The sequence below is a fragment of the Clytia hemisphaerica genome, unplaced genomic scaffold (genome assembly GCF_902728285.1).
Source record: "Clytia hemisphaerica strain Z4C2 unplaced genomic scaffold, Clytia hemisphaerica genome assembly, whole genome shotgun sequence".
Lineage (NCBI taxonomy): Eukaryota > Metazoa > Cnidaria > Hydrozoa > Leptothecata > Clytiidae > Clytia > Clytia hemisphaerica.
In genome coordinates, this window is record NW_027103551.1 from 3,226,400 (window position 1) to 3,248,854 (window position 22,455).

At 36.5% G+C, this 22,455-nt stretch overlaps 3 protein-coding genes across 3 annotated transcripts in view; 2 read left to right on the forward strand and 1 right to left on the reverse strand.

Moving 5' to 3' along the window:
* The window catches only part of LOC136800311 (ras-related protein Rab-6B-like), a 197,105-nt gene that overhangs the window by 169,911 nt on the left and 4,739 nt on the right, over positions 1 to 22,455 (forward strand). The gene's annotated exons all lie outside the window — the stretch shown is intronic.
* LOC136800121 (phosphatidylinositol-glycan-specific phospholipase D-like) overlaps positions 1 to 22,455 on the forward strand; it is a 91,251-nt gene that overhangs the window by 8,094 nt on the left and 60,702 nt on the right. The window lies entirely within an intron of this gene.
* Positions 61 to 15,141, reverse strand: LOC136800309 (SUMO-activating enzyme subunit 2-like). Its single transcript, XM_067056939.1, has 3 exons — positions 14,954 to 15,141; positions 1,439 to 2,455; positions 61 to 1,226 (listed from the first exon to the last, which is right to left on the reverse strand). The coding sequence occupies exons 1-3, from the start codon at positions 15,036 to 15,038 to the stop codon at positions 541 to 543; spliced, it is 1,788 nt and encodes a 595-aa protein (XP_066913040.1). The 5' UTR covers positions 15,039 to 15,141; the 3' UTR covers positions 61 to 540.

Sequence of the window (22,455 nt, forward strand, 5' to 3'; positions counted from 1 at the left end):
TTCAAAAATGGGAATTCTAAAAAAGGTTGATCTATGAAGTACAGGGAGGGACGATAATGGTCAAAACCAACAGAAAGATTGAGAAATATATTTGAAGTATAAACAATGAAAAACCCAATACTACAAACAATACAGAACCTTCCTCAAACATAACTTAAAGTAACATAACACTAGTATCATGGCTACAAATGTGAGCTAAACTTTCACTATTTGACAAATCGAAATTATTTCTTATTAATTCCACATTGTAAATTATTACTCCCTTATTGACAATGATGACAATCACAAAAATAATGATCAAGCGTCCCCGAGTGTTCTTATAAACAAAGCATTTAGGATATTGCATCACAATATTTAGCAACTGTTCAGTTCAATTGATTTTTCTATTAATATGAGGATAATAAGTCCATTAATTATGATTATCAAGCCAAGCAGTCTACCGATTATCTTTTGGTAAGAGTTAATTCTTCAAATTTGAAATAGGATAGTAGGGGAATGGCCAATAGTGTCAATACGCTATAAAATAACAGTTTGAGTTCATTAATCAATGATCATGATATCATCTTCAACAGCAACAATGTCATTTGTTTTCATTTTCTTAACACCATTAGTTTGTTGATGAATTTCTTCTTCCATCTTGCGTTTCTTTTGATTATGGACACTGTTACCATTAGTTTCAGCTGCAGTTTTCGGTGCTGGCTTTTCTTCCTCTGGTACAGGCGGTAAATCACCTTCAAGAACAAATAACTCATCTAAATCCTCGTTGTGATGTATATTAACAACAAGTTCATAGTTTTGTAAGAAATCATCACCTTTCAGGCGAGTACTATTGGCTATTTTGAATTGAGACAATGTTTTTGGCCAATTATCTTCCGTTTCGCCTTCTTCACTTGAAATTAAAATGGTACCCTTTCCATCGTCAATTTCAACATCTGGCGCAATCATACCAAACTTCTCTTTGAATAATTTATCTTCTAACTGTTTGACCGTAACTTTGTTTGTATCCATGTTTACAGTGACCTCAGGTAACTGAGGACAGACATAACATTTTGGGTTAGGCTTTTCTAACTTACAAGGAACCAATAGACGGTTCTTAGCTTTGACTTGTTTACTGAGGTAAATGGTTCTGCAATCTTCTGGCTTTTCTGCCAGGACTTTGAGACATTCAACAACCATCAATCCAGCAATGATAGCATTTGTTGTAGCAATGGCAGGAATGATGTTACCTAGTGAAATTCATCAGATGGTTTATATATACAATCATTTGTCTTAAAAATACCTTGTAATGAGGCTAAATAAGATAATGTAAGAAGATGAAGTGATAATAATAAAAAAGATAAAATAGACGTAGAAGGAATATCAAAGCATACCAAGTCCTGGCCAATGAGTAGTAGTAGAGCAGTCAGTTACTGAAAGAGAAAAAGAAAAGTACACTTACCTGATATAGACTTGATGTCAAAGCGACTTTTAAGAGGAATGCTGAAAATTTGTGAACGAATGTTAGCTGTAGCAGTCACAAAATCCATTGCAGCTTCGTCATCTTTATCCCATACCAGTGGTTCATCCGAAGCTCTGCTTCTCTCTTTCAGAGTCTTGATCGACTTTTCAAAGACTGTTTGACATTCATGTATGCTCCAAATGCGTTTATCAGGAAGAGCTGTGTCTGTGGCCTCAGCTTGATCAGATGAAGTACCAGAGTTCCAAGCTAGTGGTATTGGTGGTTTTCGTTTCTTCCAAAGCTTTTCCATAGATAACAAATAAGTGATATCATTATGGAAAAATTTGGTGAACAATTTCTCTCCATCATAGTCAATTTCTTTGGCCCAATCACGTGTTGAAGTACGAGAAATCTCTTCTGAATTTTTCTTAGTAGCCATTTCTCCTGCATCTCCGGCTAGCTCTGGATCTTCTGTATCTGGTGAAACTTCATTGTCGGCATCATGCTCACCAAATAATTGATTAAATAAATGTTTAGCCCAAACAATACAATGTACAGGCTCAGAAGGTGTGTTTCTAATAGTACATCCTGGATATGTTTTACGAGCTGGTTTGGGTTGACATTCATAGCACTCGGTCATTCCTTTTTTAATAAGTGTCACTTGTCCCAAATAGCCAGCTGTACCACTTTCAATTAAAGGCACATTAGCAGCTAGACACATACGATTGACATGATTTCTTGCAGCTCTATTATCTAGTGCATTCAAAACAATGTCAAATTGGGAGAAGAAATCTTTATTATACTCAGTGCTCATAACTGTATCGTGTTTGGCAATGATCTCAGCGTTTGGTCTAAAACGCAATACACTTTCTTTTGCAACTTGAGCCTTAGATTTACCAACATGCCTCCTTTGAAAAAGGAATTGTCTATTCAAGTTGCTTACATCTATAGTATCAAGATCAATAATGTAGATTTTCTCAAAGCCAGTAAGAACCAAGTTCTTCAGTAACTCACAACCTGAAATTAAAAAAAAAAAAAATATTGAAAGTTTAAAGGATAAAACTACCCCAAGTACGACCCAGGACAGCGCCGTACATTCAAGTTAAAATAGGTTAACTTGAAATCTGCTGTACATCCCACCGTACCCACCGTACATCATCGTACAATGTACGGCAGTGTCCAAGGTTGTCATAGTGTGTAGAGGGGTCCAGCCCCCAGCATTTTTCAGAGGGGGGGAAATAGGAAGGAAAATATCTTCAACCTATCAGCTCTGCCCCCAGTTCTATTACACAACAATCAGCCCCCCCTAGCAGGCTAGCCCCCAGTATTTTTTGGAAAATACAGCCCCCAATCAAGCAAAAATGGTTTAGCCCCCCTCAGGGGGGTGCATTTTATGGTCATCCCCAAGTTCAAGTACATACCCTAAGATTTAACTGGAGTGTAGAATCTTTGGAGAAAAAAAATTCTTATTACTTCAGACCACCTAATGCTAAAGCTAAGGGTCACCTGTACAATTTTATCAACATCTATATATTAATAGCAGTAATAGTCATTTTATTTTTCTGCCTGTGTGTTACTTTGGTTTCCGCATTTAAAAATGTTTCTCAATTTTTTTCCATACAATTAGATTTTGATAAAAAAATTGTTTCAATGTTGTTCAGATTCTAAAAGAATTGTGAGTGTTCCAACAAGTTTGATCAATGGATTGTGGTTCAGTCATTTCAATAACCAATGATGTGCATATGATTTGCTCGAGAAAACCCAGGGCAAATGCACACAAAATGGCGGGGTAATATAACCATAAGAATGACCTTTATGGAATGATCCAGACATCGTCAATCGAAGAACTTTGAACGAAAATCGCAATCGAAACAATTGAACATAATCGAACGAGATCGAATAATTGCGATTCGATTGTCAATCGAACAGCTGATTCTTGTGTAATATTCGATTGCGTTCAAGTAACGTTTGATTGGTTCGATTAATTATAAATTACCTTTGATTGATCTTCGATTATATTTGATTACGATTATGTTCGATAAGTTTGATTGCAATTAAATTAAATTTGATCACTCCTTTAGAGCTTTCTTAGCGTGGACGACCGAGCGCGATAGTACAGTACGAGAGTGAATAAAATTGATTACAATTGAATGTAATCGAACATAATCGTTACAATCGAACGGCAAATCCTGGGTAATATTCGATTGCGATTCGATTGCGTTCGACAATCGAATCGCAATTATTTGACAATCGAATTGCAATTATTCGATTGTGTTCAATTGCATTCAATTGATTCGGCGTTCGATTCATTCGGTTGACACAGTCTGGAATGATATGAATTGATTTTTCTGGTGAAAAGAAAGAACAAAAGAACGTCAACAAATTATACCCCTACCCCCCTAAAAGTCCATTTCAAGCCTGAGTTTGGAAGGCTCCCCTAACGGACTTTAACTGGACGAGCCCATTATCAGCCTAAAATTAAACTCCTATAATATCAGGATTAGAAACTAGGCTAGTCTTACCTCCTTTATCTTTTCCTTTACAACAATACAATGCTGACAAGTTGACACAACACATGTGTACATGTACATTGACAAGTAATCTCTGAGAGAAGTTTTTATAGAAATTTGCAACAAAAACGAAAGTGGTCTCTTCTACTAATTGCTTCCCAGCGCTCCTTCGCAGCTGTTTATCAAATTTCCACCAATGAGGTTGCTGCCACGTGTGTTTGCGTAGGGTAAAATGGCGAAATGCGAAAATCGATTTTGGCAAAATTCTTTTGAAAAATGACCCTACAAGATTTGACTATATCTTTTTATTTAATTCCATGGAGTGATTACTTTCAAATAAAAAATATATTGACTATGAATGGCCAGAAGATCTCAATCGAACGGAGTCAACGACCAAACCAGTCGAACCAAATCGAACGCAATCGACCGATTGAAATTCGATTGTCAAATTTTCAGTAGGGATGGCCAACATGGTTCCCTTGCTCATATCAGGGGGGCCCGGGACGGGAGTAAGAGAATTAAAGTTTCTAAGTAAAATCTTAATTATCACCTAAAACAGTGCCTTTTTTTGTACATATCTTTTAAATAGATAGTCCAAGCCTTGTCCCTCCTTCAGTAAAGCTTCCTATTATATATCTTTTGTCCTTCCGAAAAACCAAAAATATTGGCCTTAAATTGTTTGCTTTCATTTCCTGTAGCCAGTAGTGTGACCCCCTGTATTTCTATTTTATTCCGCCCAGGTTTTTCATTAGAGATGTCACATGACTCAAATGTCGCAGTCTTATTGGACCAGAGAAATCGAAAGTGAAATCGTGAGATCTGATTGGATGAAAAAAGACCGTGGGAACTGGAACCAAAAATAATTCTCATTCTAAAAAAAGATGGCGGCGAGAAAAGCAAGTCTTTTGCTTTGGACGAAAGGTTGTAAATTCTGGTTGATTTTAAGGTTTTATCTTATCTTATCTCATTTACTTTAATTAGTAGAGGCTTCTTCAATGTTTGGGAAGGTAAGTCTATAAAAGTTATTTATTTTTCGGTGGAAAAAAGTGTTAAAAAAAGAATTTTTTGTGCTCAAGGTTTATTTTTCTTTGCACATTATTTTTTGCCTTCAATCTTAAATAGATGAACGAGTATTTCACTGATGGTTATGATTTTTTCACAGAACATAGTAAAACTATTTAGGAACTTGGACCTTTTTACAGAATATCAAAAAATCTGTTAGTTCTGGAGATATATCGAAAAGTTTAGATATGGGTAGTTCGCGTTTGTGTTTCGCGTTCCCAAACCAAAGGCACGTGCCGCATTTCAAACGGCCCTTCTTTTTGGCACCCATGGCCTTTCCGTGCCTTGCACGACGGGTGGCTGTAAAATCTCACCCTTTGTATATTTGTTTCAATCTGTGATCCGTGGCTTAGGTTTTTTCTCATCTTCAATTTACTGAAGAAAGTGGGAATTTGATGCGAGAGTTAGATTGTCAACAAAGTGCCGTAAAAATCATTGAATAAAAGAAGAACTTAAAATCTTGAATATTTTCATTTTGAAGAATAGGTGCAAAAAAGTGAAACATAGAAAAGTTTCATTTTTCATTGCACTATTCGAAATGGGGATTTGGAAAATTTTCTATATGTTTAGTTTTTTGCACAAACCCCTGTAACTGTAACTATGGGCAAGCACCCCGTTGCTAAGGATGTTGGCTTGAAATCGGAAATGAACCACTCAAAACGAAAATAAAATCGGCCCATTAGTATGAGTTAAACGAACACTTACACGCACGGGTACAACCAACTACAGACTTTGCATGCGACGGGAAAACTTTGAAGTAAAAAATCGCTACAACTTTTGGTATACATTGCTTACGTTATCTGTGGGGGGTGGGGGGATTTCAGAGGATAACGTCAATTTGACGTTATGCGTTGTCAAATGAATATGGACGGGTCCCCTTACAAGAAAACCCGATTCAGAAAGTTGGTAAAATCGTCGGGTTTTTTTTGGCGCTGTTCGCAGGTTCAGATCTTTCCCATAATGGCGGGCACGGGCGAACGGAGCATGTCTTTGAATCGTTATTCTTTGTTTACTTAACCCACATTGAGTCCCGTTTACTCTTTCCTTCCCAACAACTTTCATTTTTGCTTATGTTAGGGTGTATGATGAAATGACTTTTTTTCAGAATTGCACTTTGGACAAATTTTTCTGGTAATTTAATCTATTCTAAGACTTTCTGTGAAAACATTAATTCAAGATCTTCAAAATTGACCGTTTGCCCCAGGGTTTTGTAAAATCGATATTTTCAAAAATTTGCGAAAAACAGGATTTTTGCCTGAAAAAAAATCCTAAAACCAGCTGTGTTGGTGCTACAGCCCTGAAATTGGGCCTAAAATGTTCCTTGGAAAAAAGTAGGATTAGAATGTAACAATAATATAGCTCTATCATATATAAAAATACAAAAAATGTAGGTTTTTAGGCCAAAAATGACCGAAAACGCGAAAAAATGGGGTTTTGCCTGAGAAAAAATCCTAAAATTTGCTGTGTTGGTGCTACAGCCCGCAAATTGGGCCCATAATGTTCCTTGGGAAAAAGTAGGATTAAAATATAACAATAATATAGCTCTATCATATATAGAAATTATAAAATAATAGGTTTTTAGGTCAAAATTGACCGAAAAAGGCGAAAATTACTCAGAATCAAGATTTTCAGTGCTTAAAGCATATTGAATCAATTTCTGACACTCTTAAGTGCTTTAAAGTGATAAAATAGATCTTTCATTATATATAATCTAGTACAATAAGCAATCCTAATGGCAAAATTGAGCAAAAATTTGGGTTTTTAAGGGATTTTTTATCAAAAATACCCCTAAAATAGCGGAAAATAGCGATTTTTGAGCTTTCATAACATTTAAAGGCTCAATTCAAGACTTTGAAATTTGGCAAAATTAAAAACGAACAGAAAGATAGCCTGTACATTGGAAATTAAACAACAAAAATTTGTACAAAAACAAAAAGAAGTGATAGCCAGCAATGTTGACTAAGAAGATGCAGCCAAGCTAGCAACCAGCAACAAAGTTATCAGGTGTGTATCTGCTTGCAAAAAATCCCACCAAGGGCCAATCACTACAATTGAAAAGCTTGACACCCTGGTTCAAGACTGGAATGGTACAGAAAAAGGGCTTCAAAAAGCATTGGATTTGGAGATCAGGTTCAGAAAGTTCACCTTTTATAAAGTGAAGACAACGTGTCCCTTTTGTTTAAACAACGTGACTTAACAGTTGAGCAGAATGTGAAGAATTTGACGACTCGAATCACATCTCAACTGGAATTTAGAGTTTTAGCTGACATGATGGATCTTGAGAATGCAATCAATAATAATGCAAGCACAACTGACGATGAAGCAGAGGTTGAAGGAGAGCAAGATGAATTGATGGATGGTATTACTCAACACGATGAACAAGAAAATTTTAGAGGAAAAGAGGTAACTTTAAATCTTAAACCCACCTATTCCATGAACCTTTGTGTTTTTCAGGATAAATTAATTGATTTACCAATCAGAGGAAAAACAAGCACTTAAAGTTATCATTTCAATATGCTCTAGATTTCAAAGTTTATGTATCATTTTCTTCAATATATAAATGGAAAGGCAAGAGATTCAGATTGGCCACCCATTGTTGGAGATTTTCTTATTGGAGCATTCGAGGATGATTTTTACCCAGGTTAGATTTTATTTCATCTTTAAGTATGTATAATACTGTGTTAAATAATGAAAGAAACACCTGATCTTTTACTTAGTAATGACATTCTTTTTACTTTTAGGTGAAGTTGTGAGAGTTGGTACAGAAGATGTGAACTGCAATTTCATGACACCTGTTAGTGTAAATGACCAAATGAAAAGTCTTTGGAAATGGCCTTCGAACTCTGACAATGTAACCATACATAGAAACTCTGTAGTGCCCATCAAGCCTTGCTTAGAAATAAGCAAGTTCAGCACTCACAGACTTTATTATCTTTGAGATGACAAATGTTGATTTAGTGGAAAAGATTTTCTGATTTTTTTTTTTATTTTTGCTAAGTTTCTTTAGTTCTTTCAGTTCCAAAGTTCGCTTTGTTAAGATTTTAGATTGAGAATGAGTTTTGAGATTCATAATTTTTAGAAATTAGTTTGTTATTTTAACAGTTCAAATAGTTTTCTTTCATTATGCCAAGTTTCAAAGTCTTGGATTTGAGCCTTTAAAAGTTATGAAAGCTCAAAAATCGCTATTTTCCGCTATTTTAGGGGTATTTTTGATAAAAAATCTCTTAAAAACCCAAATTTTTGCTCAATTTTGCCATTAGGATTGCTTATTATACTAAATTATATATAATGAAACATCTATTTTATCACTTTAAAGCACTTAAGAGTGTCAGAAATTGATTCAATATGCTTTAAAAGCACTGAAAATCTTGATTTTGAGTAATTTTCGCCTTTTTCGGTCAATTTTGACCTAAAAACCTATTTTTTTGTAATTTTTATGATAGAGCTATATTATTGTTATATTTTTATCCTACTTTCCCAAGGAACATTATGGGCCCAATTTGAGGGCTGTAATACCAACACAGCAGGTTTTAGAATTTTTTCTCAGGAAAAACCCTATTTTTTCGCGTTTTCGGTCATTTTTGGCCTAAAAACCTACATTATTTGTAATTTTTATATATGATAGAGCTATATTATTGTTGCATTCTTATCCTACTTTTTTCCAAGGAACATTTTGGGCCCAATTTCAGGGCTGTAGCACCAACACAGCAGGATTTAGGATTTTTTTCAGGCAAAACCCCATTTTTTTGCGTTTTCGGTCATTTTTGGCCTAAAAACCTACTTTTAATAATTTTCATGTATGATAGAGCTATATCTTTGTTACATTCCAATCCTACTTTTTTCCAAGGAACATTTTAGGCCCAATTTCAGGGCTGTAGCACCAACACAGCTCGTTTTAGGATTTTTTTTCAGGCAAAAACCCTGTTTTTCGCAAATTTTCGAAAATATCGATTTTACAAAACCCTGGGGCAAACGGTCAATTTTGAAGATTTTGAATTAATTTTTTCGCAGAAAGTCTTCAAATAGATTAAATTACCAGAAAAAGTTGTCCAAATAACATTTCCAGAAAAAAAGTCAATTTTTGCCATTTCATCATACACCCTATATGTAGGTTTTAAAATCCACAAGTACCTCTTATAGCTTTATCTGAATAAATCTGGTTGAAAACCTTCTGTCAGGTTTCATTCCGTACGTTTTTTATCCACGTGGTGAACCGGCTTCCCTGATTTCCCGATAATTAAAAATTGGAACTTTCACATGGGCGCGATGGCGGTACCATTTAAAATTTACCGTATTCTCTAACGCTAATATAATCTAGATAGGAGACAAATATTAAATTTGATTCTTTTATTGTTTGTATTTCTAAATTTCAAGATAGAATGAACTATCTACGAATTATTTTCTTTGACGGGCGTTGAATCGACATTGACATATTTAATGATGTCATAATCAATGCCGTGCATATTTTGTCAGCGCGGTGCATATTTTGTCAACATCCTTTTCATTGGATGAATACCACTAAAATACACAAGACAAGTAAACATAAATTTATCGCCCGCGAACACGGCTTAGCTAAGCGCACCTCTCTTATTCATTATCTAAGAATTGAAGCGGGCAAAGTTTACCGAGCGGGCTGATAGCGGACGAAGGTTTTTTGAAGATATTTTCAGTTATAATCCAAGGTAGAACAAACTAAACATAGAAAGGAGGTATTTTTAGTGTAATGTGAAATGAGGTCCTGACTGAACGTGGTAGGGCCAATATCCTGGGGGCCGAAAATAAGGGCTGGTTTAAGGTTAACACATGCACGTGCACATTTAGTTTGGCAAATTAAAGATGACGGCATAAGATTCTGTTGATTGCGGACTTGATTTACTAGATCTTAAAAATCCGACAAAATTTACTACCGACTGGAAAAGGTCACAGTGTTTAAACTTCATAATCTGAAACCACGCAAAACATACACGCGATTGGGCCTCCTGCCGCCTCAGTTAAGGCCCTTTTACCTCACAGACCAATTTTAAGAAAACCCGAAAATTTTTACTACCGACCGACTGACTCACTTTTTAGATCCAACAAGAACGTGAAATGAAGATATTTGTGATTGCCGCCTTGCTGCCTAATTTTCATGCCCAACTGACTGGATGGTGATATCTTATGCCAAGCGACAGTAGGACTGTTTTACAAAAAGTTTATTTTGTATATGTTTTGAACATTTCCAACTAAATCCAACTACAGCTTTTTGTTCCTGTAATTTTGTATAAAATAAATAAAAGATGACGACTATGGAATAATAAAATGCGAAATAGCAGCACTAGTTCCCTCCGCCATGTCAACAAAAGTTGCATAAATCTAAACAGGAATTCAAAGGTTTTTGCGAAGCGAATTTATGAGCGAAGCAGTTTTGCTATATTGTGTGCACGTACCTTTAACTTCTATACTGTATCCCAAGCGAAAATTTGCTATGAAATTTGCTATATAAATCACATCTTCAAACTGATGATTTTATCAAAATAACCTTGAATGGTTTGGCTTGAAGCCACGAAAACTTTCTCGGTTTGGTTCCTAGGACTGCGAAAAATGCCGTTTTAAAATGGAGTACCCTAGCAGTGAACAGCAACAAAATTACCGGAAGCCGAAACACGGACTTAGAATCTGAAGTTGATCAAATTGATGCGCGGGCGGCACACATCTAAGCAATCCAAGCAGTGGTTCTTCGGTTTTAAATGTTTATTTTGCTGATAAATGGAAAAAAATTAGTTTGAACAGTGTTAATGAAAGGATCTTCATCATCCTTTGACTTTAAAAAGAAAGTATCAAGTATCAACATGGAGGTATAAAGAAAGACAGGAGAAGTATGCTATTGTAACCAAGCTCGCCCTACGATTAAAAAAGTTACGATGTATGCATGCTCATAATCTCATATATCGTGCATTTTTAATGAGCTCTTTTATCCATAGGTTAAATCTTATTGGCTCATTTAAGCTTTAGAAATTAGATGAGACGAGATTCATTGTTTCTGACATCAGTGTAAGAAAATATTTGGACTAAAAAAAGGCCTGTAAACTTGGCAATCCTTCATCAAATGATAAGATTTTTCGATCAATGTTTTCTTTCAGGTGAACTCTATTGCTTGATACTTTCCTCCAAAATTCTCCAGCGACTTTATGTCTACAAATTGAGTCTGAAATCGTGTGTGCTTATAAAGAACTTTTCATTTTCTGGCTTGAGAAAATATCTTTTCAAAACAAAATTGAACGGATAGCGAAATGGAACATAAATTTGTTTCGTGGACGAAGTTTTATCTAATTTTCGTATATTAAAAGGCTAGAATCTTCAATACTGATTATTAGAATGTTCAGAGCAAACTTGAGTTCTACTAAAAAGTCTTATTTCATCGGGCGAGCTTAGAATTTCTTTTGATACATTTTATAAAAGAAATCAAAAGACTTTAACGACCAATTACCGACACATTCAACTCCTGTTTTCTTTATACCTCTATGGTATCAAATAAGGTCAATCAACGAGAGGGTTTGCAAGTCGCGCGGGCGGGACGAGTGCTCTTTTAGTGAACGAAACCCTGGGGAGGGTACTAGGGCAAGATGGGTTACGGGGATGCTCCGCTAGTCAGGGTACCTTTTCAACCTCCACGAGTCCCAGGTAGGGTCGCAAAAACACCAAAATAGAAAAATCCCAGTCCCTCGTAGGGTGCCTATTTTTGAAAATTTGGGGAAAAAGTAGACAATTCAAGAAAATTTTGGAATTTCAGTCCCATTCAGGGTCACTTCTTTCCCTTCTTTCGCAAATTTCGAGTCCCACGGTCCACCCTCGTTGGTTGACAAGGGTAGTACCCCCCCCCCCCGGAACGAAACTTACCTTACCTTAACCAGCCAAGAGTGGATATTCTATGATAAAGAAGTACGGAAGAAATTGAATTTTTCGAAATTTGTCAAGAAATAAATTAAAACTGCCCCAAGAACCAACAAGCCATCTTTGTACATTTTTGGTTTTGTTCTACTTTTATGTTTTGATGATTTCGACAGACAATTCGAGATTCAAATAAAAATGTTTGATCGTTTGACAATTATCGTTCGATTTTATTAAGGCACCATTTACACTAGAATAACTAGAAGGAAAAAAAGAGCGATGCGCGGGCAGCGGCCGTTGTGCTGCCGTGGATTATGTGGTGTGTTTGGGGCATTAAGCAGTTAGTCACACTAGCGTCATGCCAAAATGCATACCATGAGAGGTCCTAAAGCCGACAGCCCAGCCAAATTCCGACCCCCCAAATAACTGTTATGAAAAAAAATTCTATGTTTACAAACATTCCCTTTCCAAGTTGAACGATAAACTATTGCTAGAACTGTCGAAACAAAACATCCAACAAGATAGCTGTAATGTCAAGATGTCAATTAATGTAATTAAAAAGTGCGAGTTGTAAAAATAATAACCTTTTATTTTGGATCAGTTGCTCATGTTTGAAACGATAACAGTTTTGTAATAAAAGTGACTTGTGCGGGAAAAATACGAAACAACTTGGACTGGTTTCCATCAAGAAAAAAACAGACTAAATTGTAAAAATGGCGCGAAGTTGAAAAAAGGGCGGATGCGGTAGCACTAATTTGAATAACAAACATCGAATAAATGAGGCGGCAACTATCAACCCCTCTTTACCACCTATAAGTCCGGATGTTTATTTACAGAAGGCCCGCAATCGGACTGCTCTTCATTTAAGTGTACTCTTTGACGACATATTATTATCTTTACTAGAATAGGAGCAAGGTGTCATGTAATACATAATAATTGTAATATACAGGGTTCGAATTATAGCTTCGCACTTCGCAAATTGCGAAGCAATTTCAGGTTTTGGCGAAGAAAAAAGTTTTTTGAGATAAAAATTGCGAAGCAAAAATTTTTAAGCGAAACTTAAAAATTGAAAGGCAAAGAGAAAAAAGAATCTAACACAGTCTGTATATGTAATTTAATGAGTGGGATCACACGCCTGAATAAACACTTTTTTAAAGTCTTTCTATATTCACGCTTTTCTCTCTGGCATCATAAAAGAAGAAACTCCCTTATTTGCTTGCCTTTTTGCTGAAGAGAAAATCTCTTCGTTAATTGTTGCTGAGTAATTTTTCTTTCTCTCTGGTATTAGTCATAACAAATGTTCGGTTCATTGCACTTTTATCTTAACGAGTAAAATTCCTTTACATTTACAAAGTCTAGACATTTATTTGCTCTTTGAATCGAAAAGGTAGGAATGTAGTTTAATAAAGCGTTTTGATAAACAACTTTTGTTTATTAATTAATATTGTTCAATGTGCCCCTGTATCACTATCGATCTTTTTAAAGACACCCCCTTCTCACAGACCCGGTGGGATTTTTTTAGCCAGTGGTGGTAAAAAGAACGGACTAAAACTTGAAAACAATTTACAGTTTTTTGCTACTGATAAATCTTAAATTTATTTGTGGGCGAAACCGGGTGACACGTTGACAAGACTTTACAACTTCTACCACTTTAGCATTCGTTATTACTTTTACTTTCTATGTTATCAGTTATTTTCTACAAGAATATGGTTCTTAAATATAATATAATTTTACTACACAAATTTCCGTTCTCGTAGAGATTTCTCGAGACAGTAGAGACATAAATTTATTATTGTTTTGAACACAAAATTCCAAAAGAGGCATACAAATTTCTAAATTCTATCTACTTCACATTTATGTTGTAGATAGAACAATAGATCGTAAATATAGATCGCATTTAATCGCAAATTACATCGCAAAACTCCAAAAGTGCTTCGCAAACATCTAAAAATTTTCGCCTGCGGCGCTATCCTGCTCGCTTCGCTCGCATTTTTTTAGCGAAGCTCCTCAATTTTATAATTCGAACCCTGATATACGTTGTCTATTCGTATTCCTATCATGTAATATATAATATAATGTAATATACGTCGTCTATATGTATCCTTACACAAAGTCTTAGCCCCGCAATCAAGCCAAGTACCAGTGTAAAGTAATAGAACCAGGCTTGATTACGTAACGTTTCAAAATGAGCACGCTCGTACACAGACCTCTTTTATATGTAAACAAGGCCTTAAAAATCGAATGCGCTGTCTCGGGAATTGAATGACAAATTTTGGTTGGTTGATTTTGGCTGCTGCACGTTTTATTTTGTTTCCAACTTTCAAGTTTTAATTAATATTATTGTCTTGCAAAGGCGGATCGTTAGAAATTTCTTGGTTCCCGTCATTTCGACTTTACAAAGTGGGTCGGTCGGTCGGTCGGTCGAAAATATTTTTTTGTACATACATACCATCTTTGTTCATTGATTGTGAGCCCCATAATCATCATGCAACATCTTGTTTTTTAGAAAGTGATGCTTTGCGAGCGTGGTTTGCTTCCACGAAGGTCCGAATTATGAAATCGGGTTAAAAAATCGGGAAATCATGGATAAACTGGTTTTTGGTTCACTTTCCGCTGGCACGCCGCGCTCGCTATTTCGATTTGAAAACTTGTAAACACTGAGCACGCAGAGGTTGACAATTAGGAATCCAGAAGTGGCAAAAGGGGTCCCCGACTCTCCGACTCTAACTTCAGAGTAAAAATCAGGGTCGGTCGGATGACGGGAACCAAACAATTTTTAGAGATCCGCCAAACTTGATTCAGGTAACTCTCATCCTTGTTGTTGAAATGTATCCTGTAGATGACTGATGTCGTTTTACTGAAAGCTTAATTTCCTAGTGTGACTAACTGTTAAGGCTCTTACGACCCTGTCTCTATAGCGGCTTTATTATAGGGATTTTTAGAGTGTCACTTATTTTGCTAGCAATTTGCGAATTGATGTGGAGTCTGGATCGCTTCTCAACCCTTATACAATACCACTAGTTTTTCAGTATTAAAAAAAAATACTTTGAATGTAATAGAAGATGATTAATCTTACCTATTCCTCCGGCGCCAACCATCAAAAGAGAGCAATTTTTAGCCAAAGTGGTGGTATTTTTATCCGCCATCTTGCCTTCCTTCATGCGGCTTTACCTGCTAAAGATCTTTCACTTCGGTCTTAGCAAGCGGGTATTCTGCTAAGATAAAAGCTTATCGTATGAACGCCTGCTGTGCCTCAGAAGAGATTTCGAAGGTCTTATAAACCTACGGTACCGACAGAGATATACAGAGATTGCAGATTCAACATGGCGTTCTGGACGTGGCGGAACATGAATTTTCGCAAAAATAGCCCAAAAGTGGAGGTTTTTAAATGAAATTTTGATGCTTTTTTCGATGAAGTGGGCCAGCGTGTGAATTGACCAGAAAATCTGATACTTATAGGAATTTCAGTGGTGTTATCTAGAAATAAAGTTTTTTTCGATGCCAGTATGTAAGTTTTTATAGGACCGTGCCGACGCACCGGACTTAAACGAACAACGGACACGCGAAAATCCGGTGTAAAAGAGAGTTTTTTTACCACCGGATAATTTCTACACCGGACTTAAGGTAGTCGGATGTCCAGTGTCGGAGAAGGATATTTTTCCCACCGGAAAATCAAAACACCGGACATGACCAGTCCGGTGCGTCCGGTGTTTCTTATTTTTTTGTTTCATAAAATAAATGTCCGGCGTCCAAAATTCCCTGTATGCAACACCGGACTGACACCGGACTTATTGCGTCCGGTGTAGCGAAAGGATACTTTTTGCCACCGGACAAATACGCCGGACAGTCCGGTGCGTCGGCAGGGTCCTGTTTTTATACGGGCGCCAAAAGCATATACTGTGAAGCACTGCTGTTATGGTGTCGATTCCAGCCAAGCCATATAGACCTTTTTTCAAAGAGGCCACCCTGTTGAATAATTATGTAGTCCAGCAGAAAAACAATGATAAAACTATGCATAATTATTACAATATGCATGGTACAGTAATTATGCATGGCTCTATCGTTGTTTTTATGGCTGGACTACATAATTATTCAACAGGACATTCTCTTTGAAAAAAGGTATATTTTATCATTCTACAGAAATCCCCGCTTGAAAAACCAAAACATTGATACGTGGTCGAGTTTACAAAACTTTGCCGAATTAAAACGCGCGAAAATATCATATGACATATGACCACGGCTTCCGTTTAGTCCGATCATGATTCTGATCACGTGATAGCTTGATGTTTTGACTTTTTTAAACCAATGAAATCATTTGTTTATACCGCACTAAAGGCCTTTCTAGATTACCGCGCAAATAAAACCGGGGGTCAACATGAACTTTAAAGCCTGCTGCGGGAAAGGGAAATGGTTTTGAAGAACCAAATATATACAGAAAGGTTTTAATATTATTCAGATATCAGGAAAACAAGTGACATTTACGTGGTTGATCTTTATAAAGTTTGATCTGACGGTTTGTTGTAAAGAATGTTGACCCCCGTGTTGGTTTTATAACCTTTATTTTTGGATTTGTGAGAAGACAAATGTTATTGTAAAAAAAAGTCATTTGGAAGTGTAATCATACCCTTTCTAGGGAACTGGACCAACATTTTTTAAGTCAGAATTCATTGCCAGTAATACCGCAGCGTGGTTTGAAACTTTGTTGTAGGTCTGGTGGAAAATGGATTTATTTCTGAATGTAAACATTACTGCAGCTAGAATATTTTTCTTATTTTGACAAACAAAAGGTTCAAGGTTTGTTTACTTTTTATTTTACTGCATTTCTCTGTCTTATTCTGATGTAGTAGGCAATTGAAAACTCCTAATTTTTTGTTTTTGTCAGTGCTCGCTTGGCAGCCATTTTGAATTTTTTTTTTTTTGACGTCTGTACTCGGCAATTTCGTGACCTCTACAGAATCGACGATTTTGCCTGAGGGGAACAGCAGTGGAAGGAGGCCGGGTTGCGGGTATAAACTGTATAAACTTGCATCAGTGGAGGCTAACATGTATAGCCCTCAAATGAATGACTTGGCTGGTCCTTAAAATACAAAGTTAAATAAAAAAAAATGGTAGAGTAGAGCTGAGAGCGAAGCTGCGTAGTTGAGTTGTTTTGAAATTTGGCTGCTTTGATTGGTCAGTCATTTGAGGAGGGCTGCTATGCATGTTGTTAGCCTCCACTGATGTGATACAAGTTACCCGACTTCACGGTAAAGCGTCAAACCAAATGTTTCATTTTTCTGTGAACTTTGAACCCTTTAACTTTTTTTCTATGTATGCTAAAGCGTTCTGGTTTTACTGAAATAAAGCCTGTGATCGTGCATAGTTTTTTCAGCGGTATATAACAATGTGGGCAAGGGATAGAGGGCAGATTAGTAAATTGCTGAACGCTTTTGTCCAGTATGGATTCAGTGAAAATGGGCTATTCCAACTGATTCCAAAAAAGAATTATACACAATACAGGGGTATTGACGAACTTTTTTCACTAACCCCCCTGGAAATTTTGGATAACAAACTATTCCAAGGAAAATTAGGAGTCGACACCCCTGGAAAGTGAAATGGTTTAAAAATGGAATAGCCCAATGTACGCTGAAGATATTTTTGACAAAGTCAATATACGTATGCCAACCAATTTGTTAAATTCTGCAGGCACCAAGAATTCACGACAAAGAGGGGAGCCGTCCATATTCATTTGACAACGCAAAACGTTGCAAAACGTCAAATTGATGTTATGAGGGAGTGGGGAGGTTTCAAAAGTTAGGTTTGACGTTATAAGAAATCAAAGGTATACCGTGGTGAGTGGTCCTAAATCCGACAGCGCTGCCTAAATCCAATGGGGTCTTTCAAAGATACAAACTGAAATAAAAACAAACCTTTCGCTGTGACGCAACGAAGATACCAAAGTGTCAACTAAACTGAGAGATTTGATACAGTGAACCAATTAAACCAGATTAAACCAAATAACAGTAATTGCTTCCTATACAAAACATATTTTTTTATTGCAATATGTACAACGTCATAAATGACAACAATAGTAACAGCATCATAAAAAGTAATTATTTTTTCAATTCACACTTTTTAAAATTATACATAAATTGACATCTTTCACATTACAGCAATCTTGTTAGATGTTTTGTTTCGAGAGTTCTTGCAATAGTTTATCGTTCAACTTGGAGAGGGAATGTTTGTAAACATAAAATTTCTTTCATAACAGTCATTTGGGGGGTGGGAATTAGGCAGGGCTGTCGGATTTAGGACCACTCACGGTACCTTTTTGTGAAAATCACGACTATTTGTTTTACCACCAACCACACTATACTTTTTAAGCTGTCGAAAATATATTTGTGTATGAATTACATGAGAATTTGCTCGCATAATCCCATTGGTTTGCGCTATGATATCATTACATCATATTTTCATTGTTTGCACGATCGAGCGAACCACATCGCACAAGTGGGCAAAGAAGGTGGTACGTCTAAAGCACGGCACGGACCTAGCGCCAAGTGGAGCTTTTAATTTCTTTTTAAATAAAGGTCATTAGTTAAAAGAACACATATACACGCACGGGTGGGTACAACCAAGTTCGGACTTTGCAACGGGAAAACTTTGATGAAAAAATAATGACAACTTTGGTATACATCGCTTGACGTTATCTGTGGGGGGTGGGGGGTTTCAGAGGATAACGTCAATTTGACGTTATGCGTTGTCAAATGAATATGGACGGGTCCCCTAAACACGTTTAAAAATACCGTCAACTGCTCTAACTTGGGACTATCTGACAAAACATGGGACGGCAATTCGGCCACGCCATTTCACCAAACCTCCAAAGTCATTTGATTTGAGTTAAGGAACGGCGTATTTAAAAATACACAATTTCTCTTTTGATTTTACAGTAAGTGAAAATACAGACCAGATATGCTACAGTCCCATGTTTTGAGCAATTGTCCCAAGTTAGAGCAGTTGACGGTTGCTGGGGGTTTTGGCGAGGGGAATTAATGAACCTGTTTACCGTTGTGTCGCAAAAAAATATTTGATGCAGCCAAAGCAAATTTCATTATCCATTATTCATTATTACCTGGTAGCTTCCCAACTCCAAGAACTAGAATTCTCCTGTGTCATAAAGCTGCTTTTTTGAGCAAAGGCATGCGGGCGGTTGATGGTAAACCGATTCATTAATTCCCCTCGCCTTTGGGGCAAGCCCCCCAACAGGACCCAAGGCTGAGCCCTGGTGGGGGCACAGGGGACAAAACCCTCGAGAGCTTTCTGATATTTCCAGTTTATAAGCCCGATTATTGCTTCGAATTGTAATCTTTTTTGACAAGAATTATAGTTTTAAATAAATAGTTTCCATTATAGTTCATCCTTTTCAATTTCTGCCTCCGCCATTTTGAAAAAATATTTTTTTATTTTGAGCGTATTTAGTTTGTTATGGTCACGATTGTGAGATTTTCAATATGGGGATATCACAGGCTTTTGATTCTTAGCGTTCTTAGCACGGACAGGGCGAAGAGAGGACAAACAGAAGAAGAAAGTACAGAGAGAGAGTTAGCGATGAAATTGTATGGAAGCAATTAAGGTGCCCTGAAGTTGGGTAACTTGCATCAGTGGAAGGAAACTTGCATAACCATCAAATGCCTGATCAATCAAAGCAGCAAGATTTCAAAACAAATGTAACAGTGCAAGATCTAGGCAGCTCCAGTCGCAGCTCTATTCTTCCATTTCCTACCGCTTCTCTAGCATGGGAAATGTTCCTAAAAAAGTTTTATTTCTGCTGATTTAGATTTTCTTTTCATTTGGGGTTTCTCCTTCCAGAAAAACTTATTCTCTACTCATAACATTCTTTTCCTCCATTTCCAGAGGCCGCTTGAAAATTGGTCCTACCACCTTTTTTGACTCATTCCAACCTTTCCCAAAACAATTTTTCTTCAAAAACTTCTTTTTTGACACATTTTTCGAATTTTTCCAAGCTATTTTCCTAACCTTTTTTTGACATTTTTAGTCAGATTTTCAACACTAAAATTTGAATATCTTTATCTTGTCTTTATCTTATACTGTGAATGCCCCCTATGACCCCTTATTATCTTTCTTTTTCAAAGCTCTACAAGACAGGTTTTGAAAGGAAAAATTAAAAATCTTCTGAAGTAGCTAAAATCAGGACAAGAAAGCGAAATTTGATACAAGAGTTAGATTGTCAACAAAGTACTGAAAAAATCATTGAATAAAAAAAGAACTTTCAAAATCATAAAAGCATCATAAAAAGTAATTATTTTTTCAATTCACACTTTTTAAAATTATACATAAATTGACATCTTTCACATTACAGCAATCTTGTTAGATGTTTTGTTTCGAGAGTTCTTGCAATAGTTTATCGTTCAACTTGGAGAGGGAATGTTTGTAAACATAAAATTTCTTTCATAACAGTCATTTGGGGGGTGGGAATTAGGCAGGGCTGTCGGATTTAGGACCACTCACGGTACCTTTTTGTGAAAATCACGACTATTTGTTTTACCACCAACCACACTATACTTTTTAAGCTGTCGAAAATATATTTGTGTATGAATTACATGAGAATTTGCTCGCATAATCCCATTGGTTTGCGCTATGATATCATTACATCATATTTTCATTGTTTGCACGATCGAGCGAACCACATCGCACAAGTGGGCAAAGAAGGTGGTACGTCTAAAGCACGGCACGGACCTAGCGCCAAGTGGAGCTTTTAATTTCTTTTTAAATAAAGGTCATTAGTTAAAAGAACACATATACACGCACGGGTGGGTACAACCAAGTTCGGACTTTGCAACGGGAAAACTTTGATGAAAAAATAATGACAACTTTGGTATACATCGCTTGACGTTATCTGTGGGGGGTGGGGGGTTTCAGAGGATAACGTCAATTTGACGTTATGCGTTGTCAAATGAATATGGACGGGTCCCCTAAACACGTTTAAAAATACCGTCAACTGCTCTAACTTGGGACTATCTGACAAAACATGGGACGGCAATTCGGCCACGCCATTTCACCAAACCTCCAAAGTCATTTGATTTGAGTTAAGGAACGGCGTATTTAAAAATACACAATTTCTCTTTTGATTTTACAGTAAGTGTGAAAATACAGACCAGATATGCTACAGTCCCATGTTTTGAGCAATTGTCCCAAGTTAGAGCAGTTGACGGTTGCTGGGGGTTTTGGCGAGGGGAATTAATGAACCTGTTTACCGTTGTGTCGCAAAAAAATATTTGATGCAGCCAAAGCAAATTTCATTATCCATTATTCATTATTACCTGGTAGCTTCCCAACTCCAAGAACTAGAATTCTCCTGTGTCATAAAGCTGCTTTTTTGAGCAAAGGCATGCGGGCGGTTGATGGTAAACCGATTCATTAATTCCCCCGCCTTTGGGGCAAGCCCCCCAACAGGACCCAAGGCTGAGCCCTGGTGGGGGCACAGGGGACAAAACCCTCGAGAGCTTTCTGATATTTCCAGTTTATAAGCCCGATTATTGCTTCGAATTGTAATCTTTTTTGACAAGAATTATAGTTTTAAATAAATAGTTTCCATTATAGTTCATCCTTTTCAATTTCTGCCTCCGCCATTTTGAAAAAATATTTTTTTATTTTGAGCGTATTTAGTTTGTTATGGTCACGATTGTGAGATTTTCAATATGGGGATATCACAGGCTTTTGATTCTAGCGTTCTTAGCACGGACAGGGCGAAGAGAGGACAAACAGAAGAAGAAAGTACAGAGAGAGAGTTAGCGATGAAATTGTATGGAAGCAATTAAGGTGCCCTGAAGTTGGGTAACTTGCATCAGTGGAAGGAAACTTGCATAACCATCAAATGCCTGATCAATCAAAGCAGCAAGATTTCAAAACAAATGTAACAGTGCAAGATCTAGGCAGCTCCAGTCGCAGCTCTATTCTTCCATTTCCTACCGCTTCTCTAGCATGGGAAATGTCCTAAAAAAGTTTTATTTCTGCTGATTTAGATTTTCTTTTCATTTGGGGTTTCTCCTTCCAGAAAAACTTATTCTCTACTCATAACATTCTTTTCCTCCATTTCCAGAGGCCGCTTGAAAATTGGTCCTACCACCTTTTTTGACTCATTCCAACCTTTCCCAAAACAATTTTTCTTCAAAAACTTCTTTTTTTGACACATTTTCGAATTTTTCCAAGCTATTTTCCTAACCTTTTTTTGACATTTTTAGTCAGATTTTCAACACTAAAATTTGAATATCTTTATCTTGTCTTTATCTTATACTGTGAATGCCCCCTATGACCCCTTATTATCTTTCTTTTTCAAAGCTCTACAAGACAGGTTTTGAAAGGAAAAATTAAAAATCTTCTGAAGTAGCTAAAATCAGGACAAGAAAGCGAAATTTGATACAAGAGTTAGATTGTCAACAAAGTACTGAAAAAATCATTGAATAAAAAAAGAACTTTCAAAATCTTAAATGTTTTCTTTCTGAAGAATTGGTGCAATATAGTGAAACATGGATAACTTTATTTTTTATTGTATTAATTGAAATGGGGGATTTGGAAAGT